The sequence below is a fragment of the Gymnoscopelus braueri genome, assembly GCF_963280865.1.
Source record: "Gymnoscopelus braueri genome assembly, chromosome: 24".
In the NCBI taxonomy this organism is placed as follows: Eukaryota; Metazoa; Chordata; class Actinopteri; order Myctophiformes; family Myctophidae; genus Gymnoscopelus; species Gymnoscopelus braueri.
This window is the reverse complement of record NC_137626.1, coordinates 32,863,014-32,886,067: the sequence shown is the minus strand read 5'-3', so window position 1 is coordinate 32,886,067 and position 23,054 is coordinate 32,863,014. Positions and strand designations below refer to the sequence as shown.

Below are 23,054 nucleotides of genomic sequence, written 5' to 3'. Positions count from 1 at the left end.
GGAACAAAGGTTTATTTACCACCGTGGAATGTAAGAGTGACGAATGGTAGTTCAAACCACTTTAAACTTGGCGTCTCTATATTGTCATTATAGGCGAAACAGTTGTCAAAACAAATTGTCAAAAAAATAGCAAATATAGAAATAAATAAATCTACTATTTTCGCTGTTTGTCATACGACATATAGGGCTTAAAGGAGTAGTTCACCCAAAAAATGACTTATTTTCTATCAATTACACACCCCATGAAGCCTTGAATTCATGGAGATTTTTTTTTGTTTTTGTTGGATTAGCGAAGTGATGAATAAGAAACCATTCGTAATTAATTGAATGTAACATGTTTGTGGTCTACATTATTTTGAAACACGGAACAGCCCCGTTAGCAGCGGGGCTCTGAGGATGCTACTGTTGGTCGGCCTATCCGTCCAACCGTGCGGCTTCATGTTCCCCAGAGGATGACCCCTAGTGATTTTGGTGAGCCTATGACCTTTTCTCTAGTGCTAACATCAGGACAAAATTGTCACTTTTGCAGAAAAGGAAAAAAAGGAGTATGGTGTCATCCCAAGTGTGAAGTTACTTTTCTGCATTCACCCAGCAGATACTTTCGGCTGTTATGGGTTAACTTTCTTGTCGGGGACACATAGACCGGGTGAACCGGGGGGCGAACCTGTGACCTTCCGATTACCAGACAGCCTCTCTCTCGCCATTCAGCTACAGGCACCCCAAGATATCTCAAAATCTATTGGGTAGATTGCGGTGCAACTCAATGCGCTCAGCTAAGATGAACCCTACTGATTTTGTTGACCCCCATGGCCTTTTCTCTCTGGTCTAGCACGACCACCCTTTAGGCCAAAATGTCCACTTGCAAACAAGATATCTCATACTTTAATCTGAAGATTGCCATGTCACCGCATACATTCATGCTCCCTAACTATTTGCATGACCCCGTAGCTTTTCCTCTAGTGCGACATTCATAAATGTGCTTAGTTACTTCACACCACTGCCTTAGGCTATACATAACAACCTTTATTTTTTTCTTCTTCTGTAGAAATATTGTCTTTCATATCAGGATGTAATGATCATTAGACTCAGAGCAATAACCCACCTATCTCCCAGACTCCCTCCCCAGTCAGAGTTAGGAGTTTGAATGATTGTAGAATTATGTGGAGGATGTAATTTGCATATAGATGTGAGGGGACTTAATTTAACGGACTAAACTTTTTTTTAAATATGAACTTCTAAAAGAAAAAACCTCTCTTTCACACTTATGCCAGTGTGCCAGTGATCACCCTCCCCTGTGCCAATGTTGGCACCCGTGCCTAAGGTTGCCGGTAGATACTCAAAGAGCACACCGATTGAAGAGGCATAGAAACAAAATGCAGTTTTTTAGGCATATTTATTTTTTACGCAGGAGCATGAATTATAATACAATAAGTCAGAACTTTGCACAGCTGAACACTTACGCACGTAAGTCTATCGATAAATGCAAAGAAAAGATACAGGAAACAATTTGATGACCTGATCAGAAGATTATATAAAAAAAACTATGTACATGAACATAAAAAAAACGCCTTCATCAATGCAAAATCTGTATAAAAACACAACACAATCAATCAATACCATCAATACATCACATGCCACATCAAACTTCAAATATCACAGCACTTGCATGTAAATACTGATATAAACATATTCACAGAATATACTATTTTAAAGACATTTTGAAGGCACAAAATATACTCCTTCAACCTATTTACAAAAGCATTACACAGGGACATACTTATTTAACTCTGTGAGTGTACAAATAGAACCAAATGGACCCATGGGTCCATTTGGTTCCATTTGCACACTCAGTTATCTAAAAACTCTGGATTTCACACTACAGTGTAGTCGTGTCACAGCCGGCTGAAAGTCTTGCACACAATTGAATAACAATCTCAGGTTTTAAAAACATTTAGACCGGGAAAGAATCTGTGACATTTTTAGATTTCTTTAGATATATATTTTTTTAATTGTGAAAATGTGTGCATATCTTTGAATATATATATATTTTTAAAGTGAACATTTCTAACTCAAATCTTTGCTTCTGGGGATTCTACAAATGTCTTCTAAATCCTACAGTTTTTTGAAAAATGCATGTTTCTATATCAGTGGATCTCAACATTTTTCATGTCAAGGACCCCCAAAATTATATGTATTTGGCCGGGGACCCCCATCTCAAAATATTTTGTAATAGGGACCCCCAGAAGCAAAGATTTAGTCAAAAAAGTAATTCCCTTTAAAAATATACATATTCAAAAATTTGCACAAATGTTCACGTTTAAAAAAAAATAGCAGATCTACAAGCTTAGCTATGAGCTTGCATATCTGCTATTTTTTGAATAGCCAAAGAAATCTAAAATGACAGATGCGTTCCCGGATTGAATGGGTTAACCCAATCTGTATGGTAGAGTATTACAAGCACATGGTCTGCCTACGCTTCCATTGAGAAATTTACACCCTGGTGTCAGGTGGGGACACTGTCTCATGGCAAGTAGACCTGCCTGAAGCTACGTCTCCCCCTGGCCAAGTGAGCATTCCGTCTTGAAAGAACGGTAGAAGTGTGGAATTTGTGGTTCAGATCCCGGGTAAGACATGATGCAACTTACGGATTGCATCTTTAAGAAATGCAGGTGGTGGCAGGGTCGAGAGTTGGCTGATAGGTGACTGTAGGTACTGTTGGCAAAAAAACTGATAATAACAAAGCTGCTGGTAGACCCTTTGCATTCAGAAATTTGCCAAAACTCTTGTGCTGACCAGTACCACTTAACCACATAGTTGAATAGTTGAATAACATTCAACAGGCTCCGTGACCTGAAGAATATCCAATTTAATTGCCAGGATCAGAGACATGTCAAATGGGTGGTGAGTATATTAAGTAGCAGATATCAACCCAGCTACACGTGTTCTCGCCTCTTCCAAGAAACTGCTACACGAGCCCTTCAAAGTGTTTGATCGCTATCTCTCCTCTTTCCCCTGGATCCCAAAATGCATGACATTCCTCACTCGCCTGCTAAAGGTGGTTCAGCCAAAGTTACCCCGAGCCCCACAGACACATAAATTACGCAATATATTTGTCTTCCTCCTGACTTCTGAGTCGTATAATAATATGCCTGCGGGTTTGGCGCACAATCTCGGTCTGGATCTTGTGGTTTGACAGAGAGGGTTTTTTTCACCTGCAGCTGTGTACATGGATGGAGGTTAAATGGCAGTCTCTCGGTAGGAATAAGTGTGGAGTGCAGTGGAGCCTCGATGACTGACTGACTGCTCCCAGACCTGTCAGATAAACACAGGCTAGGGTTGAGGCTCTTAACTAACCTGCAGGGCATGGGGGGGGGAGGGTGTCCTTTTGTGTGAATGTGTATTAGTGTGAATTGCTGGGGCCCTGGGGGCTATGCCAGGGGTAGTTTTTCAGGCCAAGGAACCCCTTAGCTGAGAGACGGATGAAGCAGGGACCCCCCCACCCACTACATATTGTATAAAATTGTGTTGCAATGCAGATTCAACTTTTTCATAGATAGCTTCATAGACTAAGTTTGACAGCACTATCATCAGTGTGTCTGTTGAATTCATGTAAATTTTCAGACATTTAACCACTTAAACCGTCAATACTTAGTAAACTTGACCTTTCACTCTGTACTTGGTCTGCTCTTTTTTCCCTCCACGCCAAACCTCTTTGCCGAAAATAGCCGATCTACAAGCTCACAGTGCGAGGCGTTGTGAGCTTGCAGATCTGCTATCTGTGGCTTAAGTTCTCCTCAGAATAGGATGCTAGGGTTCAAGTGGTTAATGTAAAAGAAATATCCTATCACACAAAGATTTGACTCTGAGGACCCCTAGGGGTCCCGGACCCCCTGTCAAAGACCCCCTGGGCTATGCATTGCTCGCGAGTGTAACGATTGCAGCTGTGCGCAGGGGAGAGACAGAAAGAGAGCGAGAGAGGCTGTTTGTGTATATGTACAGTATGCGTGCATAAGTGTGCGTGCAAGTATGTATGTGCGTGCGGAGCGTTTATGTGCTTTCGTGAATAACAATAATGTTTGCGTATGTATATCCGTGTGTGTATTTGCGTTCGGGTGTGTGAATGTGTCAGCGTTTGTGTTTACAGTGTCACAGTGCCCGTCTGTTTGGGTGACTCCATGTCTCCAGTTCAGTTGAAGTGCTTTCTTAACACCCCCCCCCCCCCCCCCCCCTTCAGTCCCCAAGGTCCAATCCATATTTCTACTTGGGGAGGAGTGAAAACATTGTTTTCCGCGGTACAGTAAATTACAGCTTATACTGTAGGCTTATACATTTGGTCACGATTTCACACAGTGCCTTTTATGAATTTGTCCCGTCTATTTCTAACACATCGGGCATATGTTTACAGTCCCAGCCCAGGAAAGCTTTGGTTAAGAGTGTCTGAAGAAGTTATAGTCCAAACTTTTTTTTCCCTCCCCTTCCCGCCTTTTTTCACACCGGGACGTTGCTCTCCACGGCGGAGTACTCCGTCTCGGAGGCGTGCGAGGCGTCGATGAGCTTCGCCAGGCCCGTCTTGGTGGAGTACTTGAAGATGAAGGCCTTCATGAGGTCGTAGCGGTAGTTCCGGTTGACGAAGTTGTAGATGACGGGGTTGATGCAGCAGTGCAGCAGCGAGAAGCACTGCGTGAGGTGCAGCGCCACGTACAGGAAGTTCTCCAGCCCGCAGTTGAACGGCAGCACGCCGAGCAGCGACAGCGTGTCCACCAGGAGGACGCCGTGGTACGGCAGCCAGCACACCAGGAACACCACGATGTAGATGAGGATGATCTTGCGGCTGAGGCGGCGCTCCTGGTCGCTCCCGCCGCCGGAGCCCGACGACGAGATGGCGCCGGCCAGGAGGAGGTAGAACACGGCGATGACGGGGAAGGGGATGGCGAAGCCCAGGATCATGAAGCTCATCTGGACGCCCACCATCCACTCCCGGGGGCTGTCGGAGGGGTAGACGGGCCGGCAGAGCGTGCTCTCGGAGTGGTAGGACTTGACCGCCTGAAATGTACAATTTAGGCGTTTAGCGGACCCTCTTAATCCAGAGCGATTTACAGTAAGCAAGAAAGAAACACGAGGTAAAACATCATATGCATAGCAATAGTGATCATAGGATCAACCAAGAACATATCATCAGTCTAAACCATATGTGGGCAACTGGCGGCCCAGGGGCCACATGCGGCCCCCACCTTCACTCAATGCGGCCTGCACGTTAATATCGGATTACTGATATATTATTGATTTCAGCTGTTACAATTCCAAACATGCAAACATGATCCGCTTTAATTACTTCAATTAGTAGCTTTTAATGACTAGTATTAATATTTTTCTTTTTTTATGTCCAATGTATTTGTATTTAAGTTCATAGAGTTAACATAAGTATAAGTGCATTTTGAGTGCCCTTGGTCTAAACAGTACAATATCAAAAAACAATCGTCTGTACAATATACTGTACATACCTTCAGGAAGTACGTGTCGGGCAGCGAGGCGGCGAGCGCCAGCAGCCACACCAGCACGCAGACGACCCGGCGGACCACCTTCCTCCGGCGGCTGCCGTTGTTGGCGCCGGCGTCGCCGAAGTGCGCCACCGACAGGTAGCGGTCCACGCTCATGCACGTGAGGAAGAAGATGCTGCCGAACAGGTTGACGCTGAACACCAGGTGGGTGAGCTTGCAGACGAGCTCGCCGAACGGCCAGTGGCCCTTCTGCAGCAGCGAGCTCACCCAGACGGGCAGCGTGCCCACCACGCACAGGTCGGCCACGGCCAGGTTGAGGATGTAGAGGTGGGTCTCGTGGCCGCCGGCGCGGCTCCGAGACCCGGAGCGCCGCAGGTTGACCCAGACCACCAGGGCGTTGGCGGCGAGGCCCACCAGGAAGATGAACACGTAGAGGAGGGAGAGCGTGTAGAGGAAGGCGCTGTGGCTGAAGCCCGCCGGACACATGTACGTCTCCACGTGGTGCGAGATGTTGCCGTTGCTGTCCAGGTGGTCGCCGGCGGTGAAGTTGAGCTCCTCCCACATCTCCATCAGCTCCGTCAGATCGTTGACGTTGAGGCTCATGGCGGACTCCGCGGGCATGGTTGGTGGCGGCGGCGTGGGGGTCAAAGGTCGAATTCAAAGGGGGGCGGCTTTCGTTCTGCGAAAAAAGGAAAAGAGGAAACAAAGGTTAGTGTTTCGTTCGTGAAGAGAAAACAGGAACTCGTTATTTTCTTTCCATAATGAAAGCATTCTCTGTAAAACAACGGTTGTTTATTTAAAAACGCCACGGGGGGTTCTTTTCACTCAGACAATGCACTTTCGTTGTGACAGATTAGAAGGAAATTGTGGACTGTGTGTGTGTGTGTGGGGGGGGGGGGGGGGGTGTAGAGCAGGGGGTTCTGGGGGATTCACATTCACATAGCAGGACACATGTGGCTTCAGGGGTCATGACCTCTACACGCATCTCCAGACCCTCTGCGGGCATTTTTTTTTAAAACATCTTGGTTATTGTTTATTGAAATATCAGAGGGCTTTGGCTGTTAAACATCAATTGTTTATTTGAGGAGACCACAGGTCGTCCGTGAGCCATCGCTTCATTCATTATTACATTTCATTTTCTTGATATTTAGCTGTTCTTATAGAGGGACTTCAGTGGCTTTAGTAAAGCCTAATTCATTCTTTCTCGTACGGTCACGTCGCTAGCTGTAAATCACTCTCATGCGAGCGAAAACATCTTGTATGATCATACAATGAGGTATAACTTACACGCTTCAAACCACAGAAGAAGCATCGATGTCTAGATCAACATTACAAGCAAACTGCTAGGGAAGAGTGCAGGGGTCAGACCATAATGTCAAGACTACATTCCTTTGATCCTATAACGTGACTACATTTATACCGTTCATATTTAGTCTGACACGATGATTCACTATAACTCTAATGACTATGATTTCTAAAAGTAGAAACGCAGTAGACACCCACCAACCGAAACCAACAAACAAAGGGAAACTACAAAACAAATCTCTTCCATTTCATTCATACAAAAAAGAAGAACCCACACTTGTTTTAGAACTAAACCCAAATCTGAGAAAGGATTATTATCATTTGCAAGGTTCGCATGGTAATAAACATGGCCATTTTATACAATACATTCATTCTATATACTTCTTTGTACAACAAACAGCGAAAAAAAAGTCGATCTACAAGCTCAAAGTCTAGTCGATATGTGGATCACTGGCTTCCTTCAAAACAGGCCTGAAAATCCATCTTTCAGGAGGCCAAAAGTGGAGGTAAACTCACTGTTCCCATAGAAAGGTGATGGCATTAACCGCCTACAGTTTTTTACTTTGTACATGTTTTGTATTTGTTGATGATATTGTATTTTAGTGTTATCTTTATGCTACGTTGATGAATTGAATACATAGGAGGACCACAATGGAAACAAGTCCCCTGTTTACATTTCTGTCTGTAATAAAGTGTTCAATCAATCAATCAGTCAGCATTTTCCAAAAGGAAATGCATGTATTCAGTCTGACCAAGGGCAGAGACAAAACATATCCCCACTGGGGATAGATTGACCAGATTGACCGGACAGGGGGATATCAAAAATAGAGGCATGGATTTCCCCACATTCCCCCCAGCAAATCTAACATAGTTATTTGGGTGAACGGTCCATGGGCAGTGTTGCCATGTCTGCTTATTATAAGTGACTTTGGCCTTGTTTTTCTTTGAAGTTGCTTGTAAATATTGGTAGTTGCAGGGTTTCAGTTTTTTGGGGGCTTGTTTCTAAAGTGTAGTTGCTAATTTGGGCTTGCTTCCTAATTTTCTCAAACATTTCCATGCCAAGGACCCCCAAATATATGTGTATTTGGACCCCCCTATCTGAAATTATAACTTGCGCCAGGCACCCCCGTACCTGCATTGTTAAAATGTTTCAAAAATATGCCACATTTTGCCCTTTTTTTCCTCAAGATCGTTTTGAAAATAGAAGATCTATAAGCTCACAACGCGTCGCATCGCGACGCGTTGTGAGCTTGTAGATCGGCTATTTTCAAATAGCCTACGTATAACATAGGTTTTAAGTGCTCATGTAGCCTATAGTTGCTTCTTTTGGGCTTGTTTTCATAGAACTGGTTGCTTATTTGTCTGGCAACACCGTTCCATGGGTATCACTTTTAAACAACGTCTACCATGGTGTGCCGCTGTGTCAGGAGGGGTACGGCCGCCTGCTGTTCCGAGGAATGTTCTCTCTGTTGTTCATCACACAGAGAACATTTCCCATGGCTCCCGGGCTCCTCTCAAGACCATCAATAACGAACAGAATTAGGGCTGGCTCTGCCAGAAAGAGAGTTATCTTCTCCCCCTTCCCCAAAACAGGACACTTGACGCATATGGGTCCAATTTGAGCGCCGTGTCGGGGCTAACATGAACCGATAATAATACGCTGTTTGTACTGCCAGTCAGTCCACGGCTGAGTGGACATCATCCGCCTCCCTGTACCCATATTTATACGTGGTCTTGGATCAAATCCAGTGGTGGACAAAGTACCCCAGTAACTTGAGTAAAAGTGTAGATACTCCTGGTCAAATGCTACTCGACTACACATGAAAGTTGCTGTGTCACATTTGTACTTGCGTTAACAGGGGTAGTACTGGAGTACAATCAAAATACTTAAAGCTGCACTATGTAACTTTCCTCTTCTACCCCGGATTTTAACCCGGTTTCCTGCGCAAGTGCTGTTTTTTTGTTTTGTTTACCATTGAGCTAATAGAGCCTGCCTGCTTGCTCAGGGGATAAATTTAATCTTTACCATCAGGTCATAATTCGTGTCAGATCCTGTGTCTAGGTGAGACATGACCTTTGACACAATTTAAATGTATTTTATTCATTAAAAAAGTGACATAGTGCCGCTTTAAGTATTCAAAAGTATATGCTCTTAAAAACACTTTTACAAATGACAAAGTATATTTTCTTTTTTAATATCAATGCATTGCTGTATTGAAATTTTCCAGAACTTTTCAAAACATATTGATAATAGTATTTGAAATAGCGCTTAAGTGGTTAATTCAGATCTGTTGTGTAGGACTAGATGTTGATATCTCTTGTTTGCATACTTGATAAAAATGTACTTGTTTTCCCTTGGTATAAATTGAGTGCAGTCAAAAGTACTATAATATTTGTCTTAAAATGTAGTTAAGTGAAAGTCATAAGTATCCCAAAATACAATTACTCAAGTAAAGCACATATACATACAAATGCACTTAAGTTCAGTACTCAAGTAAATGAACTTTGTTACCGTCCACCCCTGAACCAATCCCACCAGGTCTCTCTCTCCTCTCCCCTCCTCCCTCCCTGATGATGGCGTTGACCTCAGAATGTACATGTTTCTAGACTGCACTGTGCTCAGAGTCCACATATAAATTACCTTCATACACTTAAACGTATTAACCACTGAAGTCTGTTCTTTTCATTGCTGTTCTGTTATATCCATTGATATGTGTTATACAGTATATGTTGTTTTTGTCTGCTATACTGGGGTACTTTATGAAATACTGCCTTCTTGGCCAGGACTCACTTGACGTAAATCACAAATTTATTTCTCTGGTTAAATAAAGGATAAAAGAGCAATATATTATTAACAAGCACAACGTTAGTATAGCATACATACAGGAATATGACCTGAATCAATCTCAACCCCCCCTTTCAGCTTTAATGATTACATAAGTAAGAAAAACGACAAATGGGGTGGACAGCCCACTCTCATTTAAGAAATACAATGTAAATGTACCAGTATAAAGATGTATTAATCTTTTATAATAGGACAAACTATCTCCAGTCATGTGTTGGTACAGTGTTGTGGTTAAGTTATTACAGGCTTCCTGTGTGCGTCTAATTTGAGCGAGCTGTCAAGCGAAAAGCTTGTTTTATTAGATTCATTATAATGAAAAATAATACACTTTGTGGCCAGTCCAGTTTTGTAAAGGCATGGTTGAAAATGGTCCAATTCCACGATAATGCACTGTTGTGTCAAACTTGTAATTAAGATTTATGATTTTATTAATGGTTATAATTGAATGCTTGGCAGTTTAATGGACAGATCCTACATATATGTAGAATGTCTGTGTTTAATCCACTACAGCAAAAAACACTTCTATTGACTTGGCATGATCCATTGCTAGGTTTATTAAACATATCATCATCTGCATTTGCAAGTATAACCTCTCCTGACAGGGGGGCACACATAAAACAGCACCCAAGTGGAAAAAGCTAATTTGTTCAGGGATTACGAAACCGCTCAGAACTGTCACCCGGAGTCGAGCCGCGGAAAGATATGACCACCGAGGGACGGAACAGCTCGGGAAATTACTCATATATCCAGGGTACAGTTCATAACACGCTTGGCGTAGTCAACACGATTAACTGAAGCACGTCTGAAGTGGTTGTTTGATGACCAAACAGTGTGACTGGCTTCTATCCCTGTGGCTTAAGGCTACGTCCACACGAATACGTTTTCATTTCAAAACACATAACTTTTGCTACGTTTACAGCTAACGTATACACTGAAGTCCTGAAGTGTTAATTTAACTATATGAGAGCTCCAGAGTGGCTCAGTTAAAGTTGCGTGGGTTTTATGTCCTCTCCCGACGGAGAGCGGTAATTGCAACAGTAACACCTGGGTGTGGAGGACCATATATCTACCGCTCGTGCAAGAGGGAATCCCTCCCTTGACCGAGGGTGATATTGGGCTCATGAGCTTTAGGCAATACTACTTAAGTTGTCAAACAAGTAGGGTGTCCTACCCGACACCAGGGTCTAAATATCTCAATGGAAGAGTAGGTGAGACCACCTCCAACCACTGTACATGTACTAGTTGTATTGTATTCACCATACAGACTGGCTAAACTAACGCGTTATTCATTCAAATAAGTTCCGAATTGAAGCTTTAATAAAACACAAACACTGGATATTTCCCCACACATCTGCACATCCCCCCACTGCTTATCATATCGACATAATTATTAGGATATATGTCTGCAGTCAATACTGTCATCATTAATACAAGTGTCCACATGCGGAGAGCCCTCGTAAACTTTAACTGTGATAATAGGCTGGTGGCTGATTGAAGTAGCCATCACGTTTTATGAGCAGCACGGTGACCTTAGCGCGTTACGCCGGGACCACACAAGCACGTCCTTGTGTACAGAAAGAAGACATTGTGATGTCTTCAAGACTGACCGGGGGCGTCCCCTTAAGGCCACCGGGTCACCGTGTGTGTGTGTGTGTGTGTGTGTTTCTACATATGCATCTGTGCAATTGGGGTTTGACGTGTGTGTGTGTGTGCGCGTGTGCATGTGCACACTTACATGTGTGGACCTTGGACATATGGTTGTTATGCAGCTAATCACATCTGCGTGTGTGTGTGTGTGTGTGTGTGTGTGTGTGTGTGTGTGTGTGTGTGTGTGTGTGTGTGTGTGTGTGTGTGTGTGTGTGTGTGTGTGTGTGTGTGTGTGTGTGTGTGTGTGTGTGTGTGTGTGTGTGTGTGTGTGTGTGTGTGTGTGCGCGCGTGTGTGTGTGCACGTGCAACTGTGCATTCGGAGCTTAAGGGCGGATATGTATGAGTGCATGTTGTGGGGCTAATGCTGTCATCCTTTTATGAGAGGTGAAAAGTCTGTCTAAGGGCCAGAAATAGCATCATTCATTGTTAGTTCACTCACCAGTAAAATCATATGGGAGGTTGGACTGTACACACTAAAATCTGCAGCGCTAATTTAAACATTTGAAACTCGGCGAGTGTACAAATGTAACCAAATGGACCCGTATACGGGTCCATTTGGTTACATTTGGACACTCTCTGAGTTTGGAGAAGGTCAGTATTACACCAGTGTCACCACCACCATAAAAAGAACTTGACTGTGAGCTCACTCAGAAATGTTGAGCTCTACAGTATGTCTGTCTGCATTACATACTTAAATGTAATCCACTATATTACTTAGGTACTCATGTGCCGACATAGAATCAAATCCTGATGGAGTCCTCTCTCCTGTGTCTCTCCAAAGCTGTCTGTCCAAATAAAGTAACAATACTTGGACGAGTGGACTGTGTCCAGTAAAAATCCCTGGTGTGTTAATTTAACTCTGAGAGTGTACAAATGTATTCAAATGGACCCTTAGGTTTCAATTGCACACTCTCAGAGTTACAAAGGATGATGATCTTTATTAATAAAGCGCTTTTCAAAACACTGTTACAAAGCGCTTTATAGTGGCAAAACTAAATCTAGCCATAATGAAAAAACAACAGTAGAGTACTGCAAAAACTAATTAAGGCAAACATGAAAAGGTATACGGAAACTCTGTAGACGCATAAAAGAGGCAACGAAAGCTATGAAAAGGCCTTGATATAAGAGTTTGTTTTCAGCAGTGATTTAAAAGATGACACTGACTTTGCTAGCCTTAGGTCCTCAGGCAGGGCGTTCAAAAGCCGAGATCAACCGCAAATGCTTGTGGGTTGAGGCGAGTTTTAGGCACAATACTTCGCCGTATGACAGTTTCATGCAACAGTAGCCAAAAACAGCAGATCTACAAGCTCACAACACATCACGATGCGACGTGTTGCGAGCTTGTAGATCTGCCATTTTCTTGCTATTTTGGAAAGAGGCCATATGACCATATATCACACCAATATTTTGCTGCTTGAACCAATACGAGGGGGAGACAAATGAACCCCTCTTGATTCTTGATTCTAAAATGAGTTGATGATCCAGCAGACTCTGAATTTTGCACCATGTTGAAGACAGGAGATATGAATAAAAGATCACTGGGGACATGACAGTGACACCTCCCTCACACTTCCACTGACGAGTTCCTGTCGAGTTGTACAAATGGAACCACCATTACATCTCAGTACATCTCTACTGTTCACCTCTCCGTAAATAACAGCATTAACCTCACAACATAAACTCATATACACCCTTAAGACCCAAAGTAAACCCTTTAGAAAATGACTTTTTCTGTTGAGATGCGGATGTGAAATGTGGATGTGAAAGTGCATGACCTTTTAAACCTTTTAGACTAAACAAAGTTGCTGTGTCTGTGTAATGTATTATATTCTTGTCATATTGAGCGAAATATGTAATTAAAGTATAATGGGAAATACAGAAAAAAGGGGGGGAAATATACATATTTTCTTTCTTTTCCTGGTGCGAGCAGCTTAGTGGACCTGCGATTGGGTTCAATTCCCCCGGCCGGGTCGTACCAAAGACTATAAAAATGGGGACCCCATGTCTCCCTGCTTAGCACTCAGCATTAAGGGTTGTATTGGGGGTATAAGTTGCACACGAATGAGGGGTGACATGCAAAAAATCTGATCCGGAATCAGATTTGAAATCGGTATTGGATCTGTGACTATACACAGTAAAATCCTTGGTGTTCATTTAAACTTTGAAGGGGTATACAAATGGAACAAATTAGCTCCATTTGTATACTCTTTGAGGTTAAATGAACACTAAATGGTTTACTGTGTATGTGGTATGTGTGCACTCTCTGGCCAAAACAGAGAGTGGCTCCAACTGAAGCACTTTATAAATGATGTTTATAAGTTTATAAGCAAGTTTATGATATAGCCTGGCCGCTTCAAACGCAAAGAAATCTGTACATCCAACTCCACACGCCCTTTAACCCATTAAGACCGGGAACGCATTTGTGTCATTTTAGATTTCTTTGGCTAAACAAAAATAGCAGATCTACAAGCTCATAGCGCGGCACCGAGCTTGTATATCTGCTATTTTTGAAAAATCTTGAACATTTGTGCAAATCTTTGAATATATATATTTATATATATTAGACTCAAATCTTTGCTTCTTTGCTTCTGTACCTGGAACAAAATGTTTTGAGATGGGGGTCCGCGGCCAAATACAGTTTACATTTTGAGGGTCCTTGACATGAAAAAAGTTTGAGAACCACTGATATAGCAACATAGGTTTTTTTCAAAAAACTGTTAGGATTTAGAAGACATTTTGTAGAATCAGGTCTTAATGGGTTAAATCGATACACCCTGAATCGAGACTTTAAAGCGGCCCTTAATGCAAGTAGGGGGTTTGCTGTATCAAAGAGAAGTGGTCTCGCCCTGTTTGTGCGCTTAAAATTAGCCAGATGTTTGCACTCCTAACAAAGTTAGCGAGATAGCCTTAAAAGCATCGCGGGGTAACCCGAGCAGATGGACAGCTGTAGCAAACTAGCCCTAAATCACCAACAGATCACAACAAAAAGAATCCCCAGGACCACCGCAATCCAGGGGGAGGAGAACGCATCCCCAAACAAAAGGCAGCGGGGAGAGCTCTCTCGCTCTCTCTCCCTTTTTATAGCTCTCAACACACCTTCCTGTTTAGAATGAGGCCGAAGGATACTGAGGAGAGAAGAGAGGACAGGAAAAGAGAGAAGAATAGGAGAGGAGAGGAGAGGAGAGGAGAGGAGAGGAGAGGAGAGGAGAGGAGACAAGACAGGCAAGTGGGGAGGAGTTTAGTTGGAGACAGGAGAGGAGATTGAGGAGATTTAGAGGAGAGGAGAGAGAGGAGATGTAGAGGAGAGGGAGGAGAGGGGAGGAGAAGAGAGAGGAGATTTAGAGGAGAGGAGAGAGAGGGGTGCAGAGGAGAGGTATAGGAGAGGAGAGAGAGGGGAGTAGAGGAGAGGAGATGAGGGGAGAGGAGAGGAGATAAGATGAGAGAGGAGAGGAGAGAAGATGGGAGGGGAGAACGTCTTTACCATTCTACTGTACACCGACATTAAGGATATCTGACATAAGGATCTCAAGCTTTGTTGAGCGTGTATACAGTTGCATATTTTGTTCATTATTGATGGTGCTTCTTTTTGTGTGTGTGATGTCTTGACCCTGCTGTATCTACAATACTTTTACCCTGTAACTGCATCTTAACTGCTGTGTTGCCTCTGGTGACTCAATATCCCTCGGGATGGTAAATAAAGGTCTCATCTTATCTTACAATACACGCAATTGCAAAGAAATCAATCTAAATCAGTGATTTTAACATTCTAAATGCTTTCTTTTCCCATAAATCGCCGTGCATCGCAAGCACCCGGGGCTCTTGTAAATACCTGTGTTTACTTTAGGGTCCTTTCACCTGATCCTTGGCCCTGAGGGGGCGCAGTACAGGGACGTTTGACCCAAGGTGAGACATAAATCTCAGTGTAAGAAGAAGCTTCGTTGTTGAGCAAACACGGACACATAGATTGCAGGTTGTAGTTACCACAACCGAGGGGCTTGTGTACGTTTTAGTTATGTATCTGTTGTTGCACTCATCCAGATCAATGTAAAAATTGGTTCCTTTCACTGTCTTTCTCGAGCACACTTCCAACACACATGGCTGTTGATCGATGGCTATAAATATTCTACTTTTACTCTACTATAATTATTTGAAAACTTTAGTTTTACTAGTATACTTACAAAACATACATTAACCACTTCAGCCCAATATACATTTCGGACATTTGAAAATAGCCGATCTACAAGACTGTGAGATTGTAGATCTGCTATTTTCAAAAGATTTGAAAACTTGTGAAATGGGACATTCTGCATAATGAGTACCTACTTTCTACTTTTGGTACTTTAAGTACCTCAATGATTTTGTACTTTTACTCAAGTACATTTAGAATTCCGGACTGTTACTTGTAACAGAGTATTTCTACATTGCAGTATTGATACTTTTACTTAAGTAAAACAATTGAGTACTTTGTCCACCACAAGTGTGTTACACGTCACTTGCAGTTTGACTTCACTGTCTTCCTCGAGCACACGCCAACATGGCTATTGATCGATGGATAGTGGAAATACCTCCTTGACCGTTGTGAGGATTGTGATCTGTCTCTGTGTCGGAACCACTCCTATTACCTTACAGTTACCAATTACAGCTTATCTTCACTTTGCTTTGCACGAGCTTTTAAATAAAACAACAAGGTTCTTGAACAACAATTCACACAAGGAAAGGGCTCCAAGAATGCCCTTACTGTTACTTTGACTGTTATTCTGTTATTGTTATGTGTAACTTTTTCTAAGCGCAAAGGTGCAAATATACTGTAGCAACATGCTTATGGATTTGACTGCCATGCCAGCAATTAAATATGTTCTCTTCGCTGTTTCTCCATACAGTCAAACACCCTGTCATTTTCCTGTTCACACATTATAATTTCTCCAATCTCTCTCTCTCTCTCTGCTACCCCCCCCTCTCTCTCTCTCTCTCTCTCTCTACCCCCCCCCCCTCTCTCTCTTCTCTCTGCCCCCCCTCTCTCTCATCCCCTCCTACCCATTCATTAAGCCCAGGCTCCAGTCAACCATCTCTACCATCCCCCTCCTCTCCTCTCCTCTCCTCCTCTCATCTCACACTCTCGAATCACTCACTACCACCACTCTGCAGCATTGTTGTCCTTCTGAGAGCCAATACCCCCCCCCCTTCTCTCCCTCTCTCTTCCTATGTGTGCGTGGGCACAGTGACACCTGAAATACGATGGGGATTTTTCCACAGCTGACACTGATTTAGAGTGATTTCATATCACTGTTAGTGTTCTTTTTTTCTTATCCTGCAATCTTTGTCTCTTCAATGAGTTTAAACCAGTGGTTCTCAAAGTGAGGTCCAGGGACCCTTATTTGTTCCTTGAGGGGGCTCTAAATGGACCCTAGCCTCTACAGGTCTGTCTCTGAGAGTGTACGAATGGAACCAAATGGACCCTTAGACCCTATACATGTATGTAAGAGTGTACGAATGGAACAACATGGAACCTTAGACCCTACAGGTCTGTAATTCTGAGAGTGTATGAATGGTCTCAGAGTTATGGGAGTCCTTGAGACATTACACTGTAAACTTGAAATTAGTGAAAGGAAATGGCAGCAGAGGTCAGCCTATACCTCTGATAGAAACTCTGTTTGTTGCAACAGTTTCTCAAATAGCATATAAACAAAGAATGGTGCTTTAAAGGGATATTTCACTTTCAAATAAAATAAACATTAAAGCATTTATTTAAATCAATGAAAACAAAATGGAAGAATCACAGGGGGGCGTGATTTTTCCATTACATTTTTCATTTATTTAAATAAAAAGATGTGAAAAATCCCTTTAATGTATAGCCTACACTTTATTTATAACACAACCCTGCAACAAACTATAAGACTCTTTTGTGGTTTAATCTGAGGTCCACATCTCTCTATATGTATATAAGTCACACATAGACATACAGTGTTATCTAAAGTCCCATTGAATGCATGTCCAGCGTGGAGATAAAGCTCACTGTGAAACACACTGTGACAGCTTTTACAATGAGAGGGGCTGACAGGCTGTGGCTCCTGTGCGTCTCTCTCCACACGCAAAGCACAATCTCAGCGTGTTACACCAGGACACAAACTAGTGAAAAAAGCCGATCTGCAAGCTCACAACGCGTTGTGAGCTTGCAGATCGGCTATTTCCCACTACTTCTGAAGTATTTGCTTACTGATTTATAAGATGATGGATTTGTTTTTTATTTATTCATGAAATGAAATGAAAAAAATCATTGCATTTGTTTTTAATTCATGAAAAAGTTAGATTTTTTTTTAATGTTTTGAAATAATAATTAAAAACAAAAATCAAAAAATAATCGTGACCCATAAAGATGTGTCCGCGAGCCACAATTGGGCTCCAGCCAGTATTTGGCAAACACTGTGTTACACATCACTAGCAGTTTGACTAATAGGCTAATAATACACCATTAATAAAGTTGCAATTAGCCTCTATTTTGTAGACAAATACTCGCGTTATCTTGCATTCGCTTGCAGTGGCTATACAGCTTTTTAATGTCGCAGCAGAATAAATCCAATAAAACCAATGCAGGCGAAAAAGAAATCCATCAATAGTGTTATAACTATCTGTAACTCTAACCTTAATGTCCTAACCGGGAATCGAACCCGTGTCTCCCGCGCACGAGACACCACATTTCTACCACTTGTGTCAATACTGAATACAGATGGTTAAAATAACGTTGTAGTCAATTCAATAAGCTCCGGATCGCAGCTTTAACACGGCAGGGATTTTACATGCATAGTGTGACAATGTTGGTGCACAGAAAGAAACTTACTTGCAATAAAAGGGTGAATTTGACGTAATCCTGCGCTGTACGCGTGGCCTCGGCTAAAAGGTATCCCTGGATTTAATGTTATAATGTCCTCTTGTCGTGGAAATCCTATCCCAAAAGTTGTGAGTGAGAGAGGGAGGGAGAGAGAGGTGTATAGAGAGGTAGGAGAGAGAGAGAGAGAGAGGTAAGCTCTTGACTCTCGGTCAGTTGGTTCTGCCTCCTACGTCTCGCTGCACTTGCTGTTATACAGAGAGGAGAGAGAGAAACGCCTACCGGCAGTGGTGGTGGAAAGTAACTAAGTACATTTACTCAAGTACTGAAGTACAATTTACTTTGCTGGAGTACTTGCAAGTTGCAATACTTTTACTTCTCCGCTACATCTCAAAGGGAAAACTTAACTTTGACAACTTAAGTTACTGTAGATTTTGATTATTATTACAAAACCACTTCAGACCCCTCTCTCTCTCTCTCTCTCTCTCTCTCTCTCTCTCTCTCTCTCTCTCTGCATATATATATATATATATATATATATATATATATATATATATATATATATATATATATCTTATATATCTTTCTTTTTATACATTTGAAAACTTGTGAAATGAGAGTGCATAATGAGTATTTAACTTTTGGCAGCCTACTTTAAGTAGCCTACATTTAATATGCCAATTTTGTACTTTCACTCAAGTAGGCTAGATTTTGAATACCTACTTATAACAGACTATTTCTAATACTTTTACTTAAGTAAATAAAAATGTGAGTACTCTTCCACCAACGCCTACCGGAGTGGCTCGGAGCAGCAGTGATTCATTGCGGTTTCACTATGAACAATGACAGTGAAGAATGTGTGAAACGTCTGATTTCCATCCCCTTTAGACACTTTAATACCAGCCCAACAATAGTTTCAATGAGGGTTTGACGTCCAGATCCAAGGATGGATGTGCGTAAAATTGACTTGGGAGAGGCAATGCGCGCTGAAGGCGTTTTGTTGTCATTGTCTCCGCCAGGCCGAAGGCGTGGCAGAGAATAATGTTTTGCACCCTGTTTGTCTGTGAGTGTGTCCGTGTCTGTGTCTCTGTGAACAGCTAATCTACGGCACCGTAGGGCCGATCGCAGCGAAACTGTGCACGCACACTCCCTGGTTGCCAGAGCAGAAAACGGCAGGGGGTAACATTTTTCAAAACAAATTTTTTATATAATTCCTATAGATTTTGTCCAAACAAATCGATACACAGTATCTCTATAGTCATTAAACAAAACGAGCCTTTCAGATTTTTCATATTCCATCCTGATTGGCTAACATTGGCTGTCAAAGTTTGCAGGAGTGCTCCGTTTTGAACAAAATGCCTCAAGTCATGAACACACCGTGCGATTTCCATGACATTTTGCACACTAGGCTGAGGAAGAAATGCCACTTGAAATGTTTCAAATCAGCCTCATGGTGGCACTATAACAGGTTGATTATAGCGCCACCAGGAGGCCAATTTTTTTTTATATTACTCCTACAGATTTAATTTGTCCTAACATCACGCAAATCGGTATCTCTATAGTCATGTGATCAAGATGGACCTGTGAGTTAAATTAATAGGCCTACTGATACTTTTACAGCGTAGATTGGGGGTCAGGTCAAAAGATTACAAAAAAATCTTGATTTCATTGTACACTTGTCAGTTAGGCCTAGGCCTACTTATAGACCTTTAAGTCCTTTTGGACCCCTGGTGGTCCCCGGACCAGACATTGAGAAACGCAGTGTCTTATAGTGTTCTTTATGTGCACACATTTGATACTTGAATGTGTAAAACAGACCTGGAAAAATGCTCTTCGGGGATTCAATATATTTCATTCAACCATAGGCTACATTCACACAATGCACAATGTGATCTCATTATGTTTTTACAACATCAAATTATTTTCGGATTTATACGCACACACACACACACACACACACACACACACACACACACACACACACACACACACACACACACACACACACTTTCGAAACCACGCCGGCCAAGTCCAGTCCACCACCACCACAGCTGCATAGAATATGCTCTCACGCGGTAACAGTCACAGTAGGACTACTCACACATACATTAACAAGTCAATGTGCACAGCTGCAGCGCGCGCACGCGCGTGTGGGCGAGAGAGAGAGAGAGAGAGAGAGAGAGACTAAACAGTGCGAATGTAAAAATAGACCATTATATCCATTGGTATTTATTGCTTATAGGAGTCTGCTGTACTGTGTGCGTCATTATGGTGGTTCTCTAACTTTTCCATGTCAAGGACCCCCGAATCACCACTTAAATCCCATTATGGGAGTCCCTCAGGGCTCAACACTAGTGTATTTTTTGTTGCTTTCCCCACAATACCAATCCTGGGGTTTAAATAAGTGGTTAATGGGGTATGTGTGTGGTAAAAATGTTTAAAAAATATTCCACATTTTTCAAGATATTTTTTTTTAGATAGCAGATCAGATGTACAAGATCAGAAAGTGTTGCACTGCAACGCGTTGTTTGATTGATTGAATATTTTATTGGACAGAAATGTAAAACAGCACAAGTACAGTCAAACACTTTGTCTAAAAGGATAGCACCAAAAAAGTCCTTGCAGTCTTGTTTCCATTGGGGTTCTAGGTATTCAATTCATCAGCATCAAAACAACAACAACAAAAATAGCAGCCCCAAGCATTCAGTATCATCACAAATATAAAACACTATTCACTATTGTGAGCTTATAGAGCAGCTATTTTCAAATAGGCATAGGGTGAACATGGTTAAATATAGTGATGTATGATGTTGATGCTATATTAATTCACTTTTGCTTGAGACCCTCTGGAACCCCCTTAAGGGCCCCATGGGGTCCCCTGACCCCACTTTGAGAACCATTTCATCATATTTTTCCAGATAGGCCTTAGTTACTGTGCATGTGTTCACACCTGTGTTGCTCTGTGGTGATTGATTTCTATGTTTTAACATTCTTTTGCCCACACTGCCGAGGAGAATGGATGGAGGAATTTAAAGCTACAATCCACAACTGAACTCTGTAATGTGTCCTACCCACAGCGTGGAAAAAGGACCCACATTTTTTACTTAAGTAAAAGTAATTAGGCTGCAATGAAACACCTGTCCAGTAGGCTACACTTGACAATGTTCATTTCCCTCTGGCAATGTTTTACAATTATAACATGATGAAAACACCTATATTTTTGGTAAAAACAAGCAGTCAGGTGTCAAACTTTCTATACTGAGTTTGTAAGCGTTTTTCAATAGATTGTATTGGAAATTTTATCCAGAGAAAAACCCGATAATATAGACCCCTTAACAGACGACCAGTATGCGCGCGCAGGCCGGCACCAAATGAAACCCATTCTTTCATGTCTCGCTAGGACACGCCTCACTAGCCAACACACAAGAGGAGGTTGAATGTACTGAAACCAGCGCACCCCGAAACAATATGCTGGGAATTGATTGCATGAAACAATCACCTGTGCGTCCAGTCTCAATGCTGGTAAACAAATAATTGGTCTATAGGCCTATACTCGTTTTTAGGTTTGTTTACAGTTCCCAAAATGTATGGACCACCTAGTTGCAGTGTGAAAACTTTAAGATTAGGGGATATCAAATGTACAAAGCTTTTGACATTTGAATCAATTGTAATAATTTGTACATGAATAATGGAATGTGAGTGTGACCTTTGACCTACTGAAATATAAGACCTAAACTTTCACCTTCTTTTCATGACAATGGAAAACTCTCTTAATATTATATCTGTGTTCAATAATGGCTCCATTTGGGAACCAAAGACAGCCTCAGCTTACAAGTCGGCTAGCCTATATACACAATGATAAAGATCTATCCTCAATAAAATAAAATTACCCTTTAGAAATCTTTGTGTTTATACAATGGAACATTATTAGGCGGCTGTGTGTAGCTTCACTTCACCACTCAGTTATTAAACAATAGCTCGCCTATGGAGCATGAAGGATCACATAGCAGTCATCATAATAGACCCTTATCAGTGGGGCGAAAAGCAGGATACTAGATTGCTTTTACTTAAGTAAAAGTATCATTACCATCATGTAGAAATACTCTGCTACAAGTAAAAGTCTGGTATTCAAAGTATTGGCGTCAAAATAACACTTAAAGTACCAAAAGTAAAAGTACTCATTATGCAGAATGTCCCATTTTACAAAGTATCATTATGTATAAAATGTATTAAAATCTTTTGAAAATAGCCGATCTACAAGCTTGCGTTGTGAGCTTGTAGATCTGCTATTTTCAAATAGCCAATGTTTAAATAGGGCTGAAGTGGTTCATGTTTGTTTTGTAATAATAATTAAAATCTACAAAGTAACTCAGGTTTTCAAATAATTGTAGTGGAGTAAAAGTACAATATTTGCCTGTGAGATGTAATGGAGTAGAAGTAAAAGTATAGAAAATTGTAAATACTTCAGTGAAGTAAAAGCACCTCAAAATTGTACTTAAGTACAGTACTTGAGTGAATGTACTTCATTACTCTCCACCTGGCACTGACCCTTATGAAGTAGCTAACATATAGCATAGCAGTCATCATAATGGACCTTTTTCAGTGTTGGAAAAGGTACTAGAATTTTTGTATTCAAGTAAAAGTATCAACACCATCATGTAGACATACTCTGCTACAAGTAAAAGTCTTGTATTAAATTACTTGAGTAAAAGTATAAAAGTATTGGCATCAAAATATACTTAAAGAAAAGTACTCATTGTGCAGATAACGTCCCATTTCATAAGGTATCATTACGTATATTGAAATATTAAAATATATTGAAAATATCAGATCTAAGACGCGTTGTTGTGGAGTAAAAAATGCAACATTTGCCTCTGAGATATGTGGAGTAGAAGTAAATACTCCAGTAAAGTAAAAGCACCTCAAAATTGTACTT

At 41.7% G+C, this 23,054-nt stretch overlaps 2 protein-coding genes across 2 annotated transcripts in view; one reads left to right on the top strand and one right to left on the bottom strand.

The window, feature by feature from the left end:
• Positions 1 to 2,325: 2,325 nt before the first annotated feature.
• Positions 2,326 to 18,323, bottom strand: ackr3b (atypical chemokine receptor 3b). Its single transcript, XM_080422199.1, has 3 exons — positions 18,131 to 18,323; positions 5,502 to 6,177; positions 2,326 to 5,043 (listed from the first exon to the last, which is right to left on the bottom strand). Exons 2-3 carry the CDS (start codon positions 6,117 to 6,119, stop codon positions 4,489 to 4,491), a joined length of 1,173 nt encoding a protein of 390 aa, XP_080278325.1. The 5' UTR covers positions 6,120 to 6,177; positions 18,131 to 18,323; the 3' UTR covers positions 2,326 to 4,488.
• Positions 6,118 to 23,054, top strand: part of drc11 (dynein regulatory complex subunit 11) — a gene marked incomplete at its 5' end in the record, with an annotated part of 137,972 nt that continues 121,035 nt past the window's right edge. The window contains one exon of the mRNA XM_080422482.1: positions 6,118 to 6,206. Within this exon, the coding sequence (XP_080278608.1) occupies positions 6,118 to 6,206 (89 nt within the window). The remainder of the gene's footprint in view (positions 6,207 to 23,054) is intronic.